Here is a 17,270-nt window from a genome sequence, read left to right as displayed (position 1 = left end):
ACATTTATTAAATTATAAAAGGTTATTTTTTTCTTTGTTATCTCCATATTTCCTACATTTTATGCATCTCAAGTACAACATCTACCACCAAAAAAATACATAATTTTACTAGTGCATAATTATTATGGTTATCGAGAAATAATTTCTCAAAAATGGCAGTTTCTTCACATTTGTATGTATTTGTGGTTCCGTTAACATTTCTCTCTTTTGACATGGCATTTTCTTGCTAAGGACAGCTGAATATACCAATTCTGCGACCCTCAAGTGGGAGAATAGTGGTTTTAAAATTAATCAAAATGTTTCTGTTTTTACATAACCATTCAAATTCAATATAAAATGACACAATGCTGCAAGTGTTATACCTAAATAACATCAATACTAATTTATTTCTAGAAATATCAAACAAGTAAGATGTACTTTGTAATGTTAATACAATATTATATTGTACAAAATGTTTCATAACAAATTCTTTGGCTGTACACAAATAAATCATTGTTCTTTTCCTGTATAGTTTCTTTGTTTCAGTTGACTGCGTAATATTATCATTTAGACAATGTACTTCTGTGCATGGATCCTGGGCCGAGACAAGAGAAGAATAGATTGAGTTTTGATTTATATGAATATCTGTAGAGTTAAAAAAAGTAAGCACGAAGTTATTTAAAGGTAGCCATTATAGCTACTCGTGCAAAATTATATGGCTGTTACAACTTGACCCTTTGCCCGCACCACATACGGGCAAAAAAATGGACCTTTGCGGATTTTCCCGTACCTGATTAACTGATTTTACCATATTGTTTATTGAGGTAGTTCAATGTATTATTGCAGGGTGGTTCTATGTGTATGAAAAAATCCATATGCCGCTATAACAGAATTTACTTTTATTACTACCCATAGAATTTATGATATATGTATACAATCAACGCTGTTTTATTTTAAACAGTTTGAGTGCTATCGTATGGCAAAACAGTTGTCATCCAAAATAACTTTTGAAAAATTAAAATTTTTGTCAAGTGAATAATAATATACGCAGAATTATGAAAAAGGCGATACATAATTAGTAAAAATAAAAACATACAAACATATTAAAATCTGTAGTGTTTGGTTCCATCAGACATTATAAATCAAATCACACATAAATGAATTTAAAAAGATAAATTAATATTAAATGTGGCGCTATAGGAAAATGGTCGAAATTCATGGTTAAGAAAGTTAAAAATGAAGATGTTTTAAGAGGCATGGGAAGAGAGAGAAGTTATAAACACCATAAAGAAAACAAAGCTAGATTACTATTATGAGGGGAGAGAAATACAAAATAAATTGTACATATTATACTACAAGGCAATGTGGAAGGTAAACGCACCATAGGAGGGCGATGTGTAATCCTAGCTATAAAACTCCACTCATCATTATTACACTGCAACGCTAAGTCTCTGTTTAGAGTAGCTGCCGGTAAAGTGATAATTGCCAACTCTGAGCGAACAACTTTGGCAAAATAATCGTAAGTGTATTATAAAATAAAATCCAAATCAGATATTTTTATTTATTTTTATAAAATGAAAGAGAAATATGTTTTTATTATTTACAAAAATATTTCAATTACATACTAGTTCTGGGAGTCTAAGCTGCTCATTATTAGAAATAGGTATTAAATTGTGGTAGAATGGGTTCGAAGCGAGAAATTCTGACTCAAGAGTCTGCGACACTAACCACGGGACCACAACCCGACACGATCACATACGATGGTTAGCAATCTCCGTATTTAGTCTGCACACTACTATAAAGAGTAGATTATCGAGATAAAATAATCAGTTTTGTTATCGTTAAGTGGATTGTATAAATGTGTCCCGATATTGATGAAGCGAATCTGATTAGTATGCATTATCGAAAAGTCACACCCCATGCATAAGTGAAATGTTAGGTTTTCAAATGATACAAAAATAGTTATCAAATTATTTATTGACAAAAAATATACAAAACAAAGAATAAAAGAATAAATAAATAAAAAATACTGTAATTTACTTTAACCTCGTGGAAGTTACAATCGTATGTCATAAAAAATCTGATAAATCTAATATATTAGAATTACAGAGTGACGAGTGACATTTTTAAAAATATGTATGAAAAATATAACGGACCCTGTTTGATATAGTTTATTTTAGTACAAAAAAATACAATATTGTTTATTTATGTCATTTATTTTCAAAACAAAATTTAGTGAGAAAAGTGTGTAATATGCTAATGATGAAATCAATTGATATTTGGAGGTTAAATTAATACAATAAAATGTTAAGAGTTAGTTACACAAAAAAAAACTGAAATTAAATCACAAAACTGAAATCAGCCAATTAAGTAACGTTCAAAATAATACACACATATAAATAATCATGCAGTTTAAATAGTAAGACAACATCACACTAAACATTTACAATCGTTCACTAGCAAAAGCAAAAACATTTCTGTCAACAGATTTCATGTTTCAAACAGGAGAGAATCGATTAAGTTGACAATTCAGAACTACCAACGTAAAAGAGGAAAATAAACTACAAAACTGAGTAGTTTATGTTTACATAAAGTTACAAAGTCATTCAATTAGAACATATGAAAGAGCGGACAAATCAATAATTTGTTCATTCATATAAATACAGCTAACGTCACATACACTCATTTTAGATTTGAAATAAAATTACTGAAATTGGACGGGAATGTTTTCGTGAGAGTCGAAAATAAAACCACTGTTGACAAGGGTTAAATGGATGCGTGTCCACCAAATCAACTAACTGAAATACATTTGTACATTAGTATGTATATTCCATTCAGCTATGTTACCCAACACTGAGAAGTGTAATGTGTATTATAGAAGTCTATTCCAAAACATGTGTTCAATATATACAAGAGAAATTCACAAACATGGAGTTAGCGGGATCGATTTTACACTTTGGTTATCGGAAAACTTGTAATTTATGTCAATCTTTTAAAGACATAATGTGAACTAGTATTTAGAGCGGAAATATATTTCTTTTCAATTTAAAAAATACATTTTTTTGGAATATGAGCCACACTAAAAATACTTAAATTGCAATTTATATTTTAAATTTAATATTAAGAAGTAAAATAATGTTTTGTGTATATTCAGTCGAATTTTACTATTAAAATGTGGTTATTTGATCGAAAACATATGTTTGATACATAGGTTATAACTTAAATATTATCTGGTTGTCTACTGAATATATTAAAAATAAATTATACTACCTACTTCAAGGAAACAATATTTCACTAATTATCACCGATACATTTAAGAGAAAATATATATCAAACGCATTTTCTCGAAATCATTTTAGTTCCAAATAAGTTTTATGTTAGTTCTTAAAAAAACGATGCCTAACATGAAACATAATACAGTTAAAATAAATATACATAATTTAATGTATAAATGGTTTTTTGCTTTCAAATATATCCGTATTGAAGTGAACAAAATACTACTGATTTTTACTAGTTAATTTATGTCAAAAATATGTTTCTAATGACTTATTCATAATTTTTATAGTTTCTGAGATACAAAACACTATTGGATTCACAGTAAAGAAATGATTCAAAACTAAACTGATGAAAACTCCATAAAACAGTACAATGACCAGAACAGTTCAACTCTATAATAACTTGTAACTAAGAAGAATTACTCAGTGCAATTCTATAAATAACAATGATATATCTTCAGACACTTGTCTTGTATTTGACCCAAAATAATTCATTTAGTACAAATATACAAATCTCGTAAGAAATTTTGTCACAGATATACAAAGAATGCATATTTTATATAACTGTGAATAGTATAATAATGTACATAATTGTATTTTATACTTTTCTGGGAAGACGGTGAGAAAATTCATATTTAAATGTACAAAGTGTTTTAAAAACAGAGAGATGTCTGCGCATTCTAAATTACCGCTTTCCTTTTTTTTGGAAAATATAACTTTATTTTTTAAATAATTTCTTCAATATGAGCCCAATATTCAAATATACTGGTGGTACAAATATATTATACATACATATATATATATATATATATATATATATATATATATATATATATATATATATATATATATATATATATATATATAAACAAAAAATGGCTTTGGATAATTGTAAAAAGTTTTCTATTATTATATAAATTTAATTGAATACTAAAGAGATATTAATATGAAGAATGTATAAAAATACAGGCAATCATTGATGCCTCTTGGTAAAATGACTCTAAATGAAATAATTATCGCAAGCCGAATGATATACAAACATATATTATTGGTAGTGAGGTGATAGATTAAACCAAGCAAAGGTTGGGGTGAAGAAGGAGAAGGCAGTGAAGGTTGGTTAGTCAGCTAAACAGGCAGTCAGCCAAGAAGGGACTGCTGGTGCCCCCCTCCCCGAGTCCTTACTCTGCTCAGCGAAGTCTCCTGGATGCCGTCCTGAGCCATGGCCCTTCGGTGCTTGGCGAGCTTCTCTTTATTCATGGGGGAACCTGCGGAATTCAACACGATGCCTTATCTCTACACTTGACTTTGCATACAACACCCATTTTGGCATGATCCATGTACATAATTATACTTCACTCAGCTAGCTCGTAAATAGCCAATATGTTCACAAAACAATCATCACCTTTTATGATATTAAATACTTTGTTTAATGCTATCAATAATTGTTAGTGAGTAAAAAGTTAAGCATTTCAAAATGTTCCGGTTTTTCAAATTAAAAAATCAAAAATTTATAAAGCCGAAAAGAAAAAAATGTCAATTGGATTTGCTTAATTCTCCATTTTAAAAATCACAAATAATTAAAACAGCAAAAATTTGTTTTAAATTAAAAAAAAATTACTGTTTATTTTGGCCTGACTAAACAACGGGTGAAATATTTTACCAATACTCAGCCATATTTTGTTTACAAAAATAAAACACATTATTAATATAAAATAGATAATGAAATTTCAAAAAAATTATACAAATGAAATATAATAAAGAGAGACAGATGATCTCACTGGTGCACATGACACATAAAATAATTATAATTTTTTATTGTGTAGTAAAATAAAGTATCAGATTAATATTTTAGGGTACCTTCTGCAATAGCAGATATAACATACTCGAATTAATACCATCTGATTAATCATTTTATCTTCTTTTTAGGGACAATAAATATCACATATATTTTCAAGTGTCTGTGAAAGTGTGAACTGTACACACATGTTAAAAGATGTTAAAAACCTCATGAAACATGGAACTTACTGATCGTTCACATGAAATGATTTGATATTGTTCAAAATATATTTTTCTTAAAATTAATTACCCATTACATACTAGGTCAAGACTTCATGTTGATATATAAGTTATTTTATTTTCCGGACGATAAGACGCATCGGACCATAAATGAACTCCGAAATTTCTAGGTTTATAACAATTGAAAAATAAATTATAAAATAAACTATTACACTAACTAATATTGACCTTCCCGGGAGGATTCCTGATTCATTTTGCGGAGATTTGTGATTTATTTTCTGTGGGAATTTCGGTTAATCCCCAATTTATTTTTGAGAGATTTTAGCCCTATGAAAGTGCGTCTTATAGTCCAAAAAAATATGGTAATACTTAAATAATAAAAAAAGTAATAATATATATATATTTATTTTTTAAAGAATTATTAATTTTTTTGGGAAAAATTAGTATAACCAACACCAAAAATATTACTATGCAAGGTGTTCATATTAAATAATTATTTTAAATGAGATAGAATAAACAATTTTGTTAAAAAATTTCTGTGATAATATTGTGTAGACATTTTTGTAATGAAATTTAAACAATCTAATGATTTTATTCAAGTAAAATAGTAGATTTTTGATCAAAGTAGAGAGATATACATATATACGTATATTATTTGAGTTTAATAAAAAATATTGAGTTAAACCCAGGGCTTACTAGCAACTATTTCCAAGAAACTTTTTGATTGCAAAAAATAGATTGCATTAAGTATTCCTTATTAAGTTAGCTCAACTAAAAAATCGCCAATAGACAGTTAAGAGAAACAGTGCATTCTATTTTTGCGATTCAAATGTTACTTGCCAGCGGGTTCACGGGCCACACAGTTGTATTTTTAAAACAAGTAGATATATATATTAGCAAATTACTAACTTAAAAACATACAAGTTGTAAAAATGTATATGATAAAAGAATTGCATTATTGATTTCATATACGGAGATGCATATGTACCATAAATTATTACAATATAAAGAAGTTAATGATAATGAGAAAAATACACTATATGCGGATTCAGTAATATCACACCATTCCTCCATATGAATAGTCAGATAGATTATTATATATTCCAAATGATTATTCTAAATTTTGTACTTTTTGTCAGTTTGTGTCAAATGCCTAAGAAAAGTTGAAGTTTAAGCAATCTTTATCATCCAATATTTCCATATTTAGAGCTTATATTGTAGATTACCTGCCAGCACCCATTAGTCTATTCTATCCACTGGTATGTACTATGTAAATATGTAGTAGCTTTATATTATAATACAGTGTATTTTCATACGTCCAACCGATAATCGGTGAGCATTCCGTGATTATTCTATCTACTGATACATCAGTCTTGTATTATAATATGTACCTTGTATTTTTATGTATCTGATATACCTATGTATTCTTAAAGCGCATTTATCTGAGCGATATAATTTATCATTCAATTTTACAACAGAAAAGACAAAATAGAATAAAGAAATTTTAAAATTCAAACAACTTTTAATTTTTTCATTTCCTTCATTTACCATACTGTTGAGACCAAAACTGGAAAATGCAGTTTCAAAACTTTGGCATCATTATCATATGATTTTCACTTAGTTCAAATACAAATACATAAAAGGTAGATTTTCATATCGGTCAAATTAAAAAAAAGTAGCTGAAAATCTTCATTCAACCCCCACCATCATGCTTATTATAAAACTCGATACATAGATTTTTGGTAGGGTCCAGTTACATTGATATGATAAGTCAAAGATCCAGTAAAAACCTTTCTTTAAAAAAATGTAACCATGTGAAGAAAGTTGCATTATTTTTAATCATGCAAATATTTATATTGATGGTCCCAAACAATGTTAGTTGCTATTGGCTATATCTAATTGGCAGAAAATGCTTTGGGATAGTCAGGAGAAAACAATACAAATATTATGTATATTGGATTTCTTATAAGAGGATTTCATTTTAGCAAAAACAATATGATATATGATAAGAGTTATTCAAATGTGCTACATCTCTCAAACAGATAATAATATAAAGCTCAAAATGTTATGGTCAAAACAAGATATCTTACCAATATAGCTGAGTAGAACTGGCAGGAATATAAGGCCGTGAGCGGCGCCAAAAACTACAATCCCCAAATACATTCGGAAGTAAAATACCTAAAAATAAATAGGTCAAAATAGAAACAGGGTCATTAAAAACAAGGCATAGATAAGCATGTACACTGGGCTGGGTTGCGGTGGTAAGGAGAGATAAAAAATGTTTGATTTCTATCCGGCACAGAAAGGAAAAAGTGCCAAATCGTTTTACGACACAAATAAAATTTTATTAACATTGGATATCAGCTTTTGTATCCGGATTGACTTAAAAACAATATTTTTTTGTTTTTTTTTTGTCAGTATAACTAAAAATTTTTTTTAAACAAATTGGATCTTTAAAAAAGTAAGAGTAGCCTTTATTTATAACAATAAAAAAATTGCCAAAATGCCGTTTATAAAAATACTATTTACTTAAATAATTTAATGTTACAATAATGTCGTTTTACTGGGTTTACCCGTGCTGATAGCACATTTTACAATACTTGTTTGACAAATTATTTGTGAGATATTTGTCATTTATGAGTCATACAATCATGGATGACATGACCAATGTATCGATCTGTTTCATATCTAACCAGTTCTGTTATCCAATTTTAAAAATCTCTCTTATAAATATTTCTGTTATTTAAAGATTTCATGGATGGTGGTCGTAGGTTATAGAGCATTAATGCAAAACCCTCAAAGTTTCTTTGACAAAATCTGTTTTTTTAAAAAAAATAGGTTTCTGCATTTTCGATCTTGTGGTTCTATGAATGTTTTATATAATTTGTTATTGATGATATAAATTTCCTTTAAAAAGAAGTATTTTCTTGTAATTTGTGTGAGTAATTGTAATATAATAATTTATCTTTGCAAAAATCCTTCTTGCTTTCGAATTTCTTGGCTTTTAGATAATTTATCTTGGTTTTCATAAGGCCTCCTCTTAGAGATTTTCCGCATAATGCAGATAAAGCTTTCGTAACAATCTTTGCTGCCCTTTTTTGTAATATGGAAGGTGCAAAAATGACAGTTTTCCTTCTCCTTTTTTGTATAACAAATTGTTGGATATCTTTGTCAGATATCAATTTCAATATTAATGATTCATATAATTAAAATGTAACTTTGTTTTAAAATCACTATAAATTTATGGTGATTTTAAAACAAAGTTAGACTTTAATTATAAAATGGAAAATCACAAAGTTAGTGCTTCAAATATAAATTATATTAATGATTCAATTATATTTTAATGCCAGTCAATAAGATCATTAGGATGATGAATCATTTGGAGTGCATTTAATGTTATGAGCTTTTAAAATGCAACGGGCTGCCAGTTCACTGATGTGTGGTTCAGAGCAATACATTTGCAGGGTTTGAAAAGTAAGTATTTTTTTGAATTACCAAATTTATTTCGGATATCAGTTCTATTGATAAATAGATTTAAACAGGTGTTGTTCTTCGTCTTAACAGAAAGGGTGAATTAAAAAAAAAATACTAGGTCGGAAGGTAAACTTTAACGATACTTTGCAAGAGTGAATAATTGTTCAGAAACGAATTTCATCAAAACGTTATATATATTGCCCGGTGATTTGTTTTATAAATCCTTTTGAAATATTTATATAGAAATCGCCATGACTATTCGTATAAATATTTTTGGTATGTATCGATCATGAGTGGAACACTTGGGTAAATATATTGGTTAAAACTGAACAACGGACCTTTTTTCACACATTTCAATATAATTATTGATTGTATCTAAAATTGTCAAGGGTCCCTATGTACTCTGCCATCAATTTGTAGAAACAAGTGTCAATTTTTACATATTTCAGTATAACATATAAGTTTAATGGTTGGAATCCAAACAGAAACTTACACGAAAACCACAAAAATATTGAAGTATGAAATTAATTCGGAGCCAGAGAGAGTTGTATGAATTTATAATTTAAACATGTTATTTAAGGAACATTTGGCACCTTTTTATCGCTGTGTCCATTCAAAAAAAAAAAAAAAAAACAGCCCAACCTAATTAACATTACATATGTGGATGGTACTTACTTGAAAGATTTGACTCTTTGCAAATCCGAGCACAATGATTCCACCAAACTTGGTTAATGTGATACCCGAGAATACGGAACTCCCCATTTTGGTGAGGGCATCGGTGGCGCGCAGCACTCGGGAACCTTCCACGCTGACTGAGAAGCTGTGGACTAAATGTGAACAAAACTCCACCGATATTCCGACAGCCATCACCAAATTCACCAGAGAAACCGCATTCAGCGTAATGTTCCACCAGTACATGAGTCCGCCGATGTTCACTACTATCATGGTGATAGTGATGACCACTACCAGGGAAGAGAACGTGTCGAAGCCCATCAGCAAGAAAGTGACGACGAAAATGGCTAATACGGAGATTCCCATCGACTTCAAGGTGTCCGGCCACATGGTCAAGTACTGCTCGTAGAATACGTAAAATACGGAGTAAGGGAAAACGCCAATAGTCTCATTCTTTCCTTGGAGCCTCAAGTTAGTGTTGATCATTTCTGTCAGGTTTGAAGAAATCTTTCTAGCAGCACGGAGAGCCTCGTAATAATCTTTACTGGTCTTCAGTACAGTGTGATAGCCACTAAAGTAGGATGCCCCGATCCGAGCCAGCTTAGGGTTCTTCGGGTCTGGGAAGTCGTAGTTAACCCCCTGTCCATATGCGGCGTGTCCAGCCTTCGCGCAAGTTTCTGTCGGATTGTCTTGTAAGAAGAACGGTGCGTACGTCTTGAATCCTGTTGCATTCGGCCTATGTACGTCATCCGTGAGTACTATATTACAAGTTGAACAAGAGCGTCCTGAAATAAGTTAACCGTGATATTATTATTGCGTTCATCTTTCCTTTCCCCATCTCCCAGTAATATGAGTATACTCACTGTCGTGGGGGCAAAAGCTTCCATTATTAGGGAAGAATCTGCAACACTGATTGATAGAAGCCCAATCCATGTAGTCATCAATCCAGGAATTAGAAGGTCTACCAATATACGTCTCGGAGCCTAATTTTGAAGCTGAACAGTAAAGAGTGAATATTAATTACTGTAAATTATCAATAAAGGTCTATAAAATACGCAAACATATCAAATATCTTATTTCACCAAGCGTAGATAGTAAAATTAGCTCTTACCTAAATACAGCTGGGTAGAAAGGCTGTCGGGGTTACAGTAAAGGCCACCACATAAAAGGTTTTGAACTTTAGTTTCACTATAGTCTAAGCCTCCCTGGACCACGAAATATACAGGAGGACCAATATTCAAGTAAGACTTGAGATCTTGAAAGTATTTAAGTACGTGACTATCATGGGGCATGGACAATTCCTGGTCAAGTCCTATTTCTATATGAGGAGCAACCTGCAATAATATATACAAATTATAATAAACAGGAAAAAAATATTTAAAGTGATATTTTGAAATTTTGGAATATTTTGTAAACACTATTACCGCCGAGATACTGAATATATATGACACATAATAAACAAAGAGTTAATAAAGGACCCAACAGTTTGAGTTACAGGTTTTGATCTGCCTCAAAAGATATGGGTACAGCAGAACAGAGTAAGAATGGAGCAGGGTTGTTGAAATTACTTGCTCTGGAGGTGGGGGAAAAAAAACAACCCTGATAGCAAGTGTGGAGCTGAGCAGACTATGCATAAGACACATAGTGCAGGACTGCCGACTCAGAGGGTTTGACTTTGGTGGTAACCATCGGGATATTCATGAGGCAACCCCGGAGGCGGTAGACTGGCTGACAGGACTGGAACCAAGGCTCTAATTTCGTAAGACGCAATCTACATGGGTGAAGAAGAAGCCGGAGCCACACGAAAGTAAAGTAAGTTGAATATGTATGTACCTTGAAGTAAATGTTTATAGTAACTAGAAAATAGTTAAAATCGCCAAATTGACATCTATATATAACACTATGATTATTTATGAAATAGTAGAGGTTCTTTGCGCAGCTTGGCGGTTCAAGTGTTAGATGAATAGAAGCGACTACTTACAGCTATACTGGAGCATAACCATCCAAAGAAAACAACCATTACTACAGCTCGAACTGTCTTATTCATTAAGAAAGGAGCGTAAAAACTTTTGAAGAAAGAATACAAGATTCCTTCAGATGCTTCTTCCGGGTTGATATCTTTTTTATTTCCTCTCATACAGCAAGCAATGTCGTACCTATAAATAGACCAAAATTTAAATTCATAGTTGGTGGGATTTCACCGATAAAAAGGTAACGTAGGGGTTATTCACGCACTTACCTATTAGAGTTCTGTCGGATCGTATCCAGGGCCAGTAGACTCACGAAGCTGGTAACTTGAAGGATAAAGTCAATGAGTAAAGCCATACCAGCGTACAAGGCAAAGGCTCTGACTGCTGGCATGTCACTCAAGCCTCCCAAGAAGAAACAACACGACTCTGACACCGATGTTAACAACATGGACGGCCCGACTTGCCCCAACCTAACAAAAGGAAATGGTAAATTACTAAAGCGCTACTTCTCTTACAAGCGATGGAACAAAAGACGATCCCGATTCAACTTACGTTCTGCCAATATGCTCGGCAACAGTTTCGTTAGGGCGGCGTCCGTCCCTCTGATGTGTCTGAACTAATATAAAGATATTATCAACTCCTACAGCGAGGACTAAAAATGGAATGACTTCGATGATAATTAACGTGGCCGGTAGACCCACAAATCCAAATAATCCAATAGAGCAAGCCACAGATGCTAACACGATGAAGACACCTGAAAGAAGAAGGTTTGTGTCACTATGTTGGAAACTTGAAAAGTGTGTAATGGTCAGATGTTTTATTAACGAGACAAAATGATTTACCTCCGAGACCCAAAGTAATTTTGCTGTCAATAAGCAATCTACTACAGGAGTTCAACTGTCCCAAACTGATGGCAATGTAAGCAAACATGATGATGTAGGAAACAAGAATTGTGAGCACATCAGATTGAGATTCTCTATACAGCTCGTCTTCGATCGATCTTTCCGATGTAAATGAAATATCCATGTATGAAGGCATCGATGTTTTCGTCCAATTTTTCATCAAGTCAATATATTTCTTTTCCCATTCCATGGCCGGAGTGAGCTACAACAATGTACATAATTGCCCTATTAGTACCATCAATATTGTTAACGACTTGCTATCAAACATAACAAGAAGTGACATAATTTTTGTATTTGTTTCAAACATTAAGAGTTTATAAAACATTGCATAATCATACATAATTATCATCTTCTAAAATTCAATCTGAAGAGTGAATAAATAAAAACCAGTAATTTTCTTGCAAGGTTTAACTTATATCTTTACAATTACCTTTAATAACACATTGACCTTTTTGGAAGAAAAAAATATATTTTGGCAGTAATATGGAAATTTCGACATAAAAAAAGCTAACTCAAAAGGTCAGCGTTATTGTATGCTAAACTATCCAGACAGGAGATTGAACATCAAGATGTGGTAAAACCTTATCGGAATGGTAAATATTCAATGGATGGACATAAATCATTGTGGATAACATCTATTCAGACATTTAAATAACAAATCGACCAATTCCAGAATACCATTTGTGACATGATGAAATATTTCATGCCTCATTTATATTCTTAACAGTAAGAAAAGTACTCTTTATGATATATTAAATAAACTTAATATGCATCATGAATTTATTCAACAAAGTCAATAGTCAAATGTTGGAGTGCAATAACACTAATTACAATATAAATACCTTGGTCTTGTTGTGGTAGTTGTTGACGATAAAGGTGAGGATAATGGCAGTAGCCTTTTCATATTGGGCTTCCTTGCTTAAGCCTTCTCCGGGAGCTAGGAACCCTCCCAACGCAACAGCAGGGTCTACAGGACCCCCGTACGGGGCCAAACACTCCGGGTTGTACGGATTTCTAATAGTAACAATAAGTGTCATTAATATAAACAATTATAATAGGAAATGTCACATGAATGGAACTCAAGACCAAATCAAGTATAGCAAATAAAGGCAAAGACCTCAGAGATTCTCAGTCATGGGAAAGCTAAGTATGAATGATATGTTTTGGTACAACCGGAAGCTAAACTCACTGTGTGCAGCTTTTAAAGTGGTCGAGGTAGTTGGTTTCGAAACCGTCTGGATCAACATCGGTAGAATCAAATATTTCCATATCGTCTTGGTAGTAGCCCCAAATCGACTGTAGTACACATTGCTCCAAGGTAGCAGGTCCCGTAATAGGGGAACTCAAAGGAGCGAAACAGATGTGCTCTAGTCCAGTATCGTCCGACTTTCCAATACCTACAAATTATCGCAGAATTAATGCTTAAACTTTCACCTATTTGTATCCTTTCAATATTTTAATTTGAGAGAATATTATTCAGTAACACATTCTTGCGAGAAGACTGTTTTTACCTATTTGCGCAACTAGCAGATTAAAATGAAAAAATATTGTTCACAGTAAGTCTTAAACAGTAAAGAATACTGGTTTAGAAGGAAATAAATATTGGCATATATGTATGTATATATTAACAAATTATTTTTTTTACAATTTAGATAATAAACTTTAGCATAAAATTTAAATTTCTATTAGAATGGTACCATTAAAAAAATACATAAAATTTAAAATTGATCAAAACTGTAATATGATTTTTAGCTATACGCATAGTGTTTATAGCACAAATTCATACAAAATGTGTCACATCGATTGCCAAAGTACATAAGAAACTTACTTTTTATTTCTTCTTGTAAATCAAAAACCGTTTTTAAGAAAGTTTTATTGAATACCGGCCCAAAGGTAACGACTCCACTAGATGTAGTATGCTCAATATTAGGAAGGCCGACTGCTTTGATGATTATCATTTCGGTTCTATAAAACGGTTCAAAGTGAGAATCAAAGTATTCTCTTTCGAGGCGGGCCCTGGAGTTGGGTGCGGCCCAGAGCTCGACGGGATCTGTTGTAATCTTCATGTACTTGATGCCGTGACCCAATGCTGTAACCATGCAGAGACCTGGGAACAAAATAACTCATTATACCATATTGTGTGAAATAATCAATTGTAGTAATCAACCAGGTACATTGAATGACAATTACCGAAGAAGAGAACAGGCCAGGGGTTCTGCGCACATAGGGTCCCCCACCAGGTGAAGAACCTCTGCAAGGAGGCCTCCGTTCCGGCACCTAGCTTCTCCAGCGTGGAGGGCGGGGCCTCGTCTCTCCCCCTGGACACATCACCTGTACCCTCCTCACCCCTCACGCCATTAGGACAAGACAGCTCCTGCTCCGTGTCTGATGTAACACCTTAGGAAAATAAAAGAGAGAGGCTCATTTTCTTGATGGTAAAATGTAGTTTTGTCTTTTTTTTATATAATACAGTACAACCTACAGTATTCGGACCTCGGTAATCCGAATTTCAATAATACTGGTCAACAGTAATTTAGTTAAATGGATAAGTGTAGATATTTATTATGTATTTTGCTGCTACAAAGCCGAATTCAACCGCAAAAGTTTAGTTCAACCAGGCTCAGTTTTTTGGAGTTATACATATGTTTAAAAAAAATACACATTTCACAGATAGCAAGTGTCTAGTTTGATGTAACTCTATTTGCTTGCAGTTTTATTAAAAGAAGGTGCTCGCAAATGTATGAAAATATAGATTGTAATAAATATCAATTATTGCCAGACCTGGCAAAACAAGTCTTGCGAACTTGATAATCTTGGTACGTCGTTCACGTGTATCACATCTATTCAATTTTGATGTGCGTGTCGAGTTAGAAATGTGTTTAAATTAATTAATGGCGAATTAATCGTCTTTACTTTGAGTTCAAGTGCAAAATTGTGAAAACCATCCAAATAATTTATGTTATGGGTATGGTGAACTAACTTTGAAGTCGCAAAGAAGGAGTATTATTCCCTGGATAAAAAAGGCATATGAACTTTATTTCAGGTGACACATTGGTGATCGGGACAAATCTTGGGCCCCTCATATTTGCTGTGCATCTTGTGTAACATTTCTCAGTAGTTGGCTAAACGAGAAGTACGAAATATGCCATTTGTAATTCCAATAGTATGGAGAGAACCAAAAGACCATTCTACAGCCTAAAAGAAATCTGATACCTGGACTAAAAAAGTAACTTGTAAAAATAATAAAGCTCTAGGATGTAACAAGTCCCGTAAAATACATTCTTCATGGACTTCTTTCCTGGAAATCTCGACACTGAGTGACGAACATGGTAAGCTATTCTACCAAGATATTTCCACAATGGAAAAACATTGTCAGGGAAAATGGAATTTAAATAGGCTTGCAGATCATTGCTGGATAATAAAAAGGGATGTTTCTCAAGCAAAATAAAATATTATAGACATTTAAGCGACAACAATAAGCTGATGTATGTTCGAAAGTGAAATGAAAATGGGAATTTTATAAAGTGAATAGGGGCCGGTCTCGAACATGCATAAATACTGTAATGGTGTGATGTAAAATGTGAGCAAAAATAAAACAAGAGCGGTGAAATGATACAGGTAGTAATATTAAACAGATTTACGCAAATACATATCATACATGCGTCGACGAGTACTTAGTGGCAGTAAATGGTGTGAGTGAGTTAGTAGTGTAAAATTGTAACCGTACTGGATCTATGCGAGTGCAGGGGTGAAGTCTCGGGTATTGGGGCCCCAGTGAGGTGGCGCCCAGCAGCCTCCACAGCTCCGCCCCTCAGCCACCCTACAACACACCCGTATCATGCGACCGCTGCCACCATACTACATTTTACTGTACCCCACTCTTAATCAACGCCTTACAAAAATAACTGTGTTTTGTCCAAAAATATATTCAAATCAATAACAGGAACACATTTCCAACACAAATTTAATAGACTGCCGTTTATTTGAAGTAAAATATAAATTTGTGTTTGTAAAATAGAACAAATAGATTTCTATTTTCAATGAAAATATTTAGTAGTTTTACTAAAAATAAGTTAATACTATGCAAATTAAACTGCATTAAGAAATTAATCATACCATTACTTTTTTTAATGGATTTAATTAAACATAATATATTTTTTTAAAGTAAAATTCTAATCATTCTTGGAAGAAAACACAGTACATTTACAGAAAGGGCCACGAAAGAACATTTGTAAAATGTAGTATCATGCTGAATTATATAAGATATTGTATAATTCAGCATGAAATAACATTTTCCAAATAGTTAAAAACTCACACATTGATAATTAATTTTAAAAAGATTAATAATTTTAGTAAAGCTCAACCAGAAATATTCCATACTTTACAATGACGTTGGTAGCATTTCTCTTTTCCATTTTGCAACATAATGCATAGTTGTAAATTTAGGGTTAAACGTCAGTCAGAATATTGTCTTGTCGTATACAGTGTAATTCTTCCTACTTTTTCCAGGATCTCGAAATGTTTTACAAATACCACACTAAATTGTCATGGTTAGATTAAATTATTTTAGGCAACAATTTTATTAATAAAAATTATGAATGATTGAAGTTTTACACAAGTCATAGATGTTAAATTTACATTAACAGGATCGAGTTGCTATTTAAGCTTATCATAGATGCAGTTTTAAAAGTGGTATACCTTGATAACTGTTATAACTTGAAATAAGAAATAAGTTCTAACAAAAATCTGCAACATGGCAAAGTTCTTTATATTAATGGTGTAGCTTTAAATATTCAATCAAAGTGTAATTGATAATTAATTACATTGAAATACACCACCTTATACCGAGGAAAATGAAAATACTGATTCCTACTTTTAAGAATACATAATGAAGGTTTTACTTTATTATAAATACCACACAAAAACACTGCTTTACAAATGGTTCTTGAATGAGAATAAATAAAATAGTGCCAAGTTATTAG

At 32.1% G+C, this 17,270-nt stretch overlaps 1 protein-coding gene across 4 annotated transcripts in view; it reads right to left on the bottom strand.

Moving 5' to 3' along the window:
• Positions 1-17,270, bottom strand: part of LOC148300095 (NPC intracellular cholesterol transporter 1-like) — a 32,940-nt gene that overhangs the window by 2,475 nt on the left and 13,195 nt on the right. Inside the window, exons 7-20 of one of the 4 annotated variants that reach the window (XM_088275292.1) lie at positions 16,016-16,108; positions 14,479-14,685; positions 14,117-14,395; positions 13,478-13,685; positions 13,131-13,302; positions 12,229-12,490; positions 11,939-12,140; positions 11,656-11,856; positions 11,398-11,572; positions 10,528-10,750; positions 10,280-10,411; positions 9,420-10,201; positions 7,361-7,448; positions 4,437-4,519 (exon numbers count right to left, since the gene is read on the bottom strand). In XM_088275292.1, the coding sequence (XP_088131418.1) occupies positions 4,437-4,519; positions 7,361-7,448; positions 9,420-10,201; positions 10,280-10,411; positions 10,528-10,750; positions 11,398-11,572; positions 11,656-11,856; positions 11,939-12,140; positions 12,229-12,490; positions 13,131-13,302; positions 13,478-13,685; positions 14,117-14,395; positions 14,479-14,685; positions 16,016-16,108 (3,107 nt within the window). Of the gene's footprint in view, positions 1-4,252; positions 4,520-7,360; positions 7,449-9,419; positions 10,202-10,279; positions 10,412-10,527; positions 10,751-11,397; positions 11,573-11,655; positions 11,857-11,938; positions 12,141-12,228; positions 12,491-13,130; positions 13,303-13,477; positions 13,686-14,116; positions 14,396-14,478; positions 14,686-16,015; positions 16,109-17,270 lie in introns of those variants that run through there. The other 3 variants (XM_088275291.1, XM_088275290.1, XM_088275293.1) reach the window with 3 other exon arrangements.

The sequence above is a fragment of the Brachycentrus maculatus genome, unplaced genomic scaffold (assembly GCF_059751285.1).
Source record: "Brachycentrus maculatus isolate JH-2025_06_01 unplaced genomic scaffold, ASM5975128v1 h1tg000837l, whole genome shotgun sequence".
Lineage (NCBI taxonomy): Eukaryota > Metazoa > Arthropoda > Insecta > Trichoptera > Brachycentridae > Brachycentrus > Brachycentrus maculatus.
This window is presented reverse-complemented; position numbering and strand designations above follow the sequence as displayed.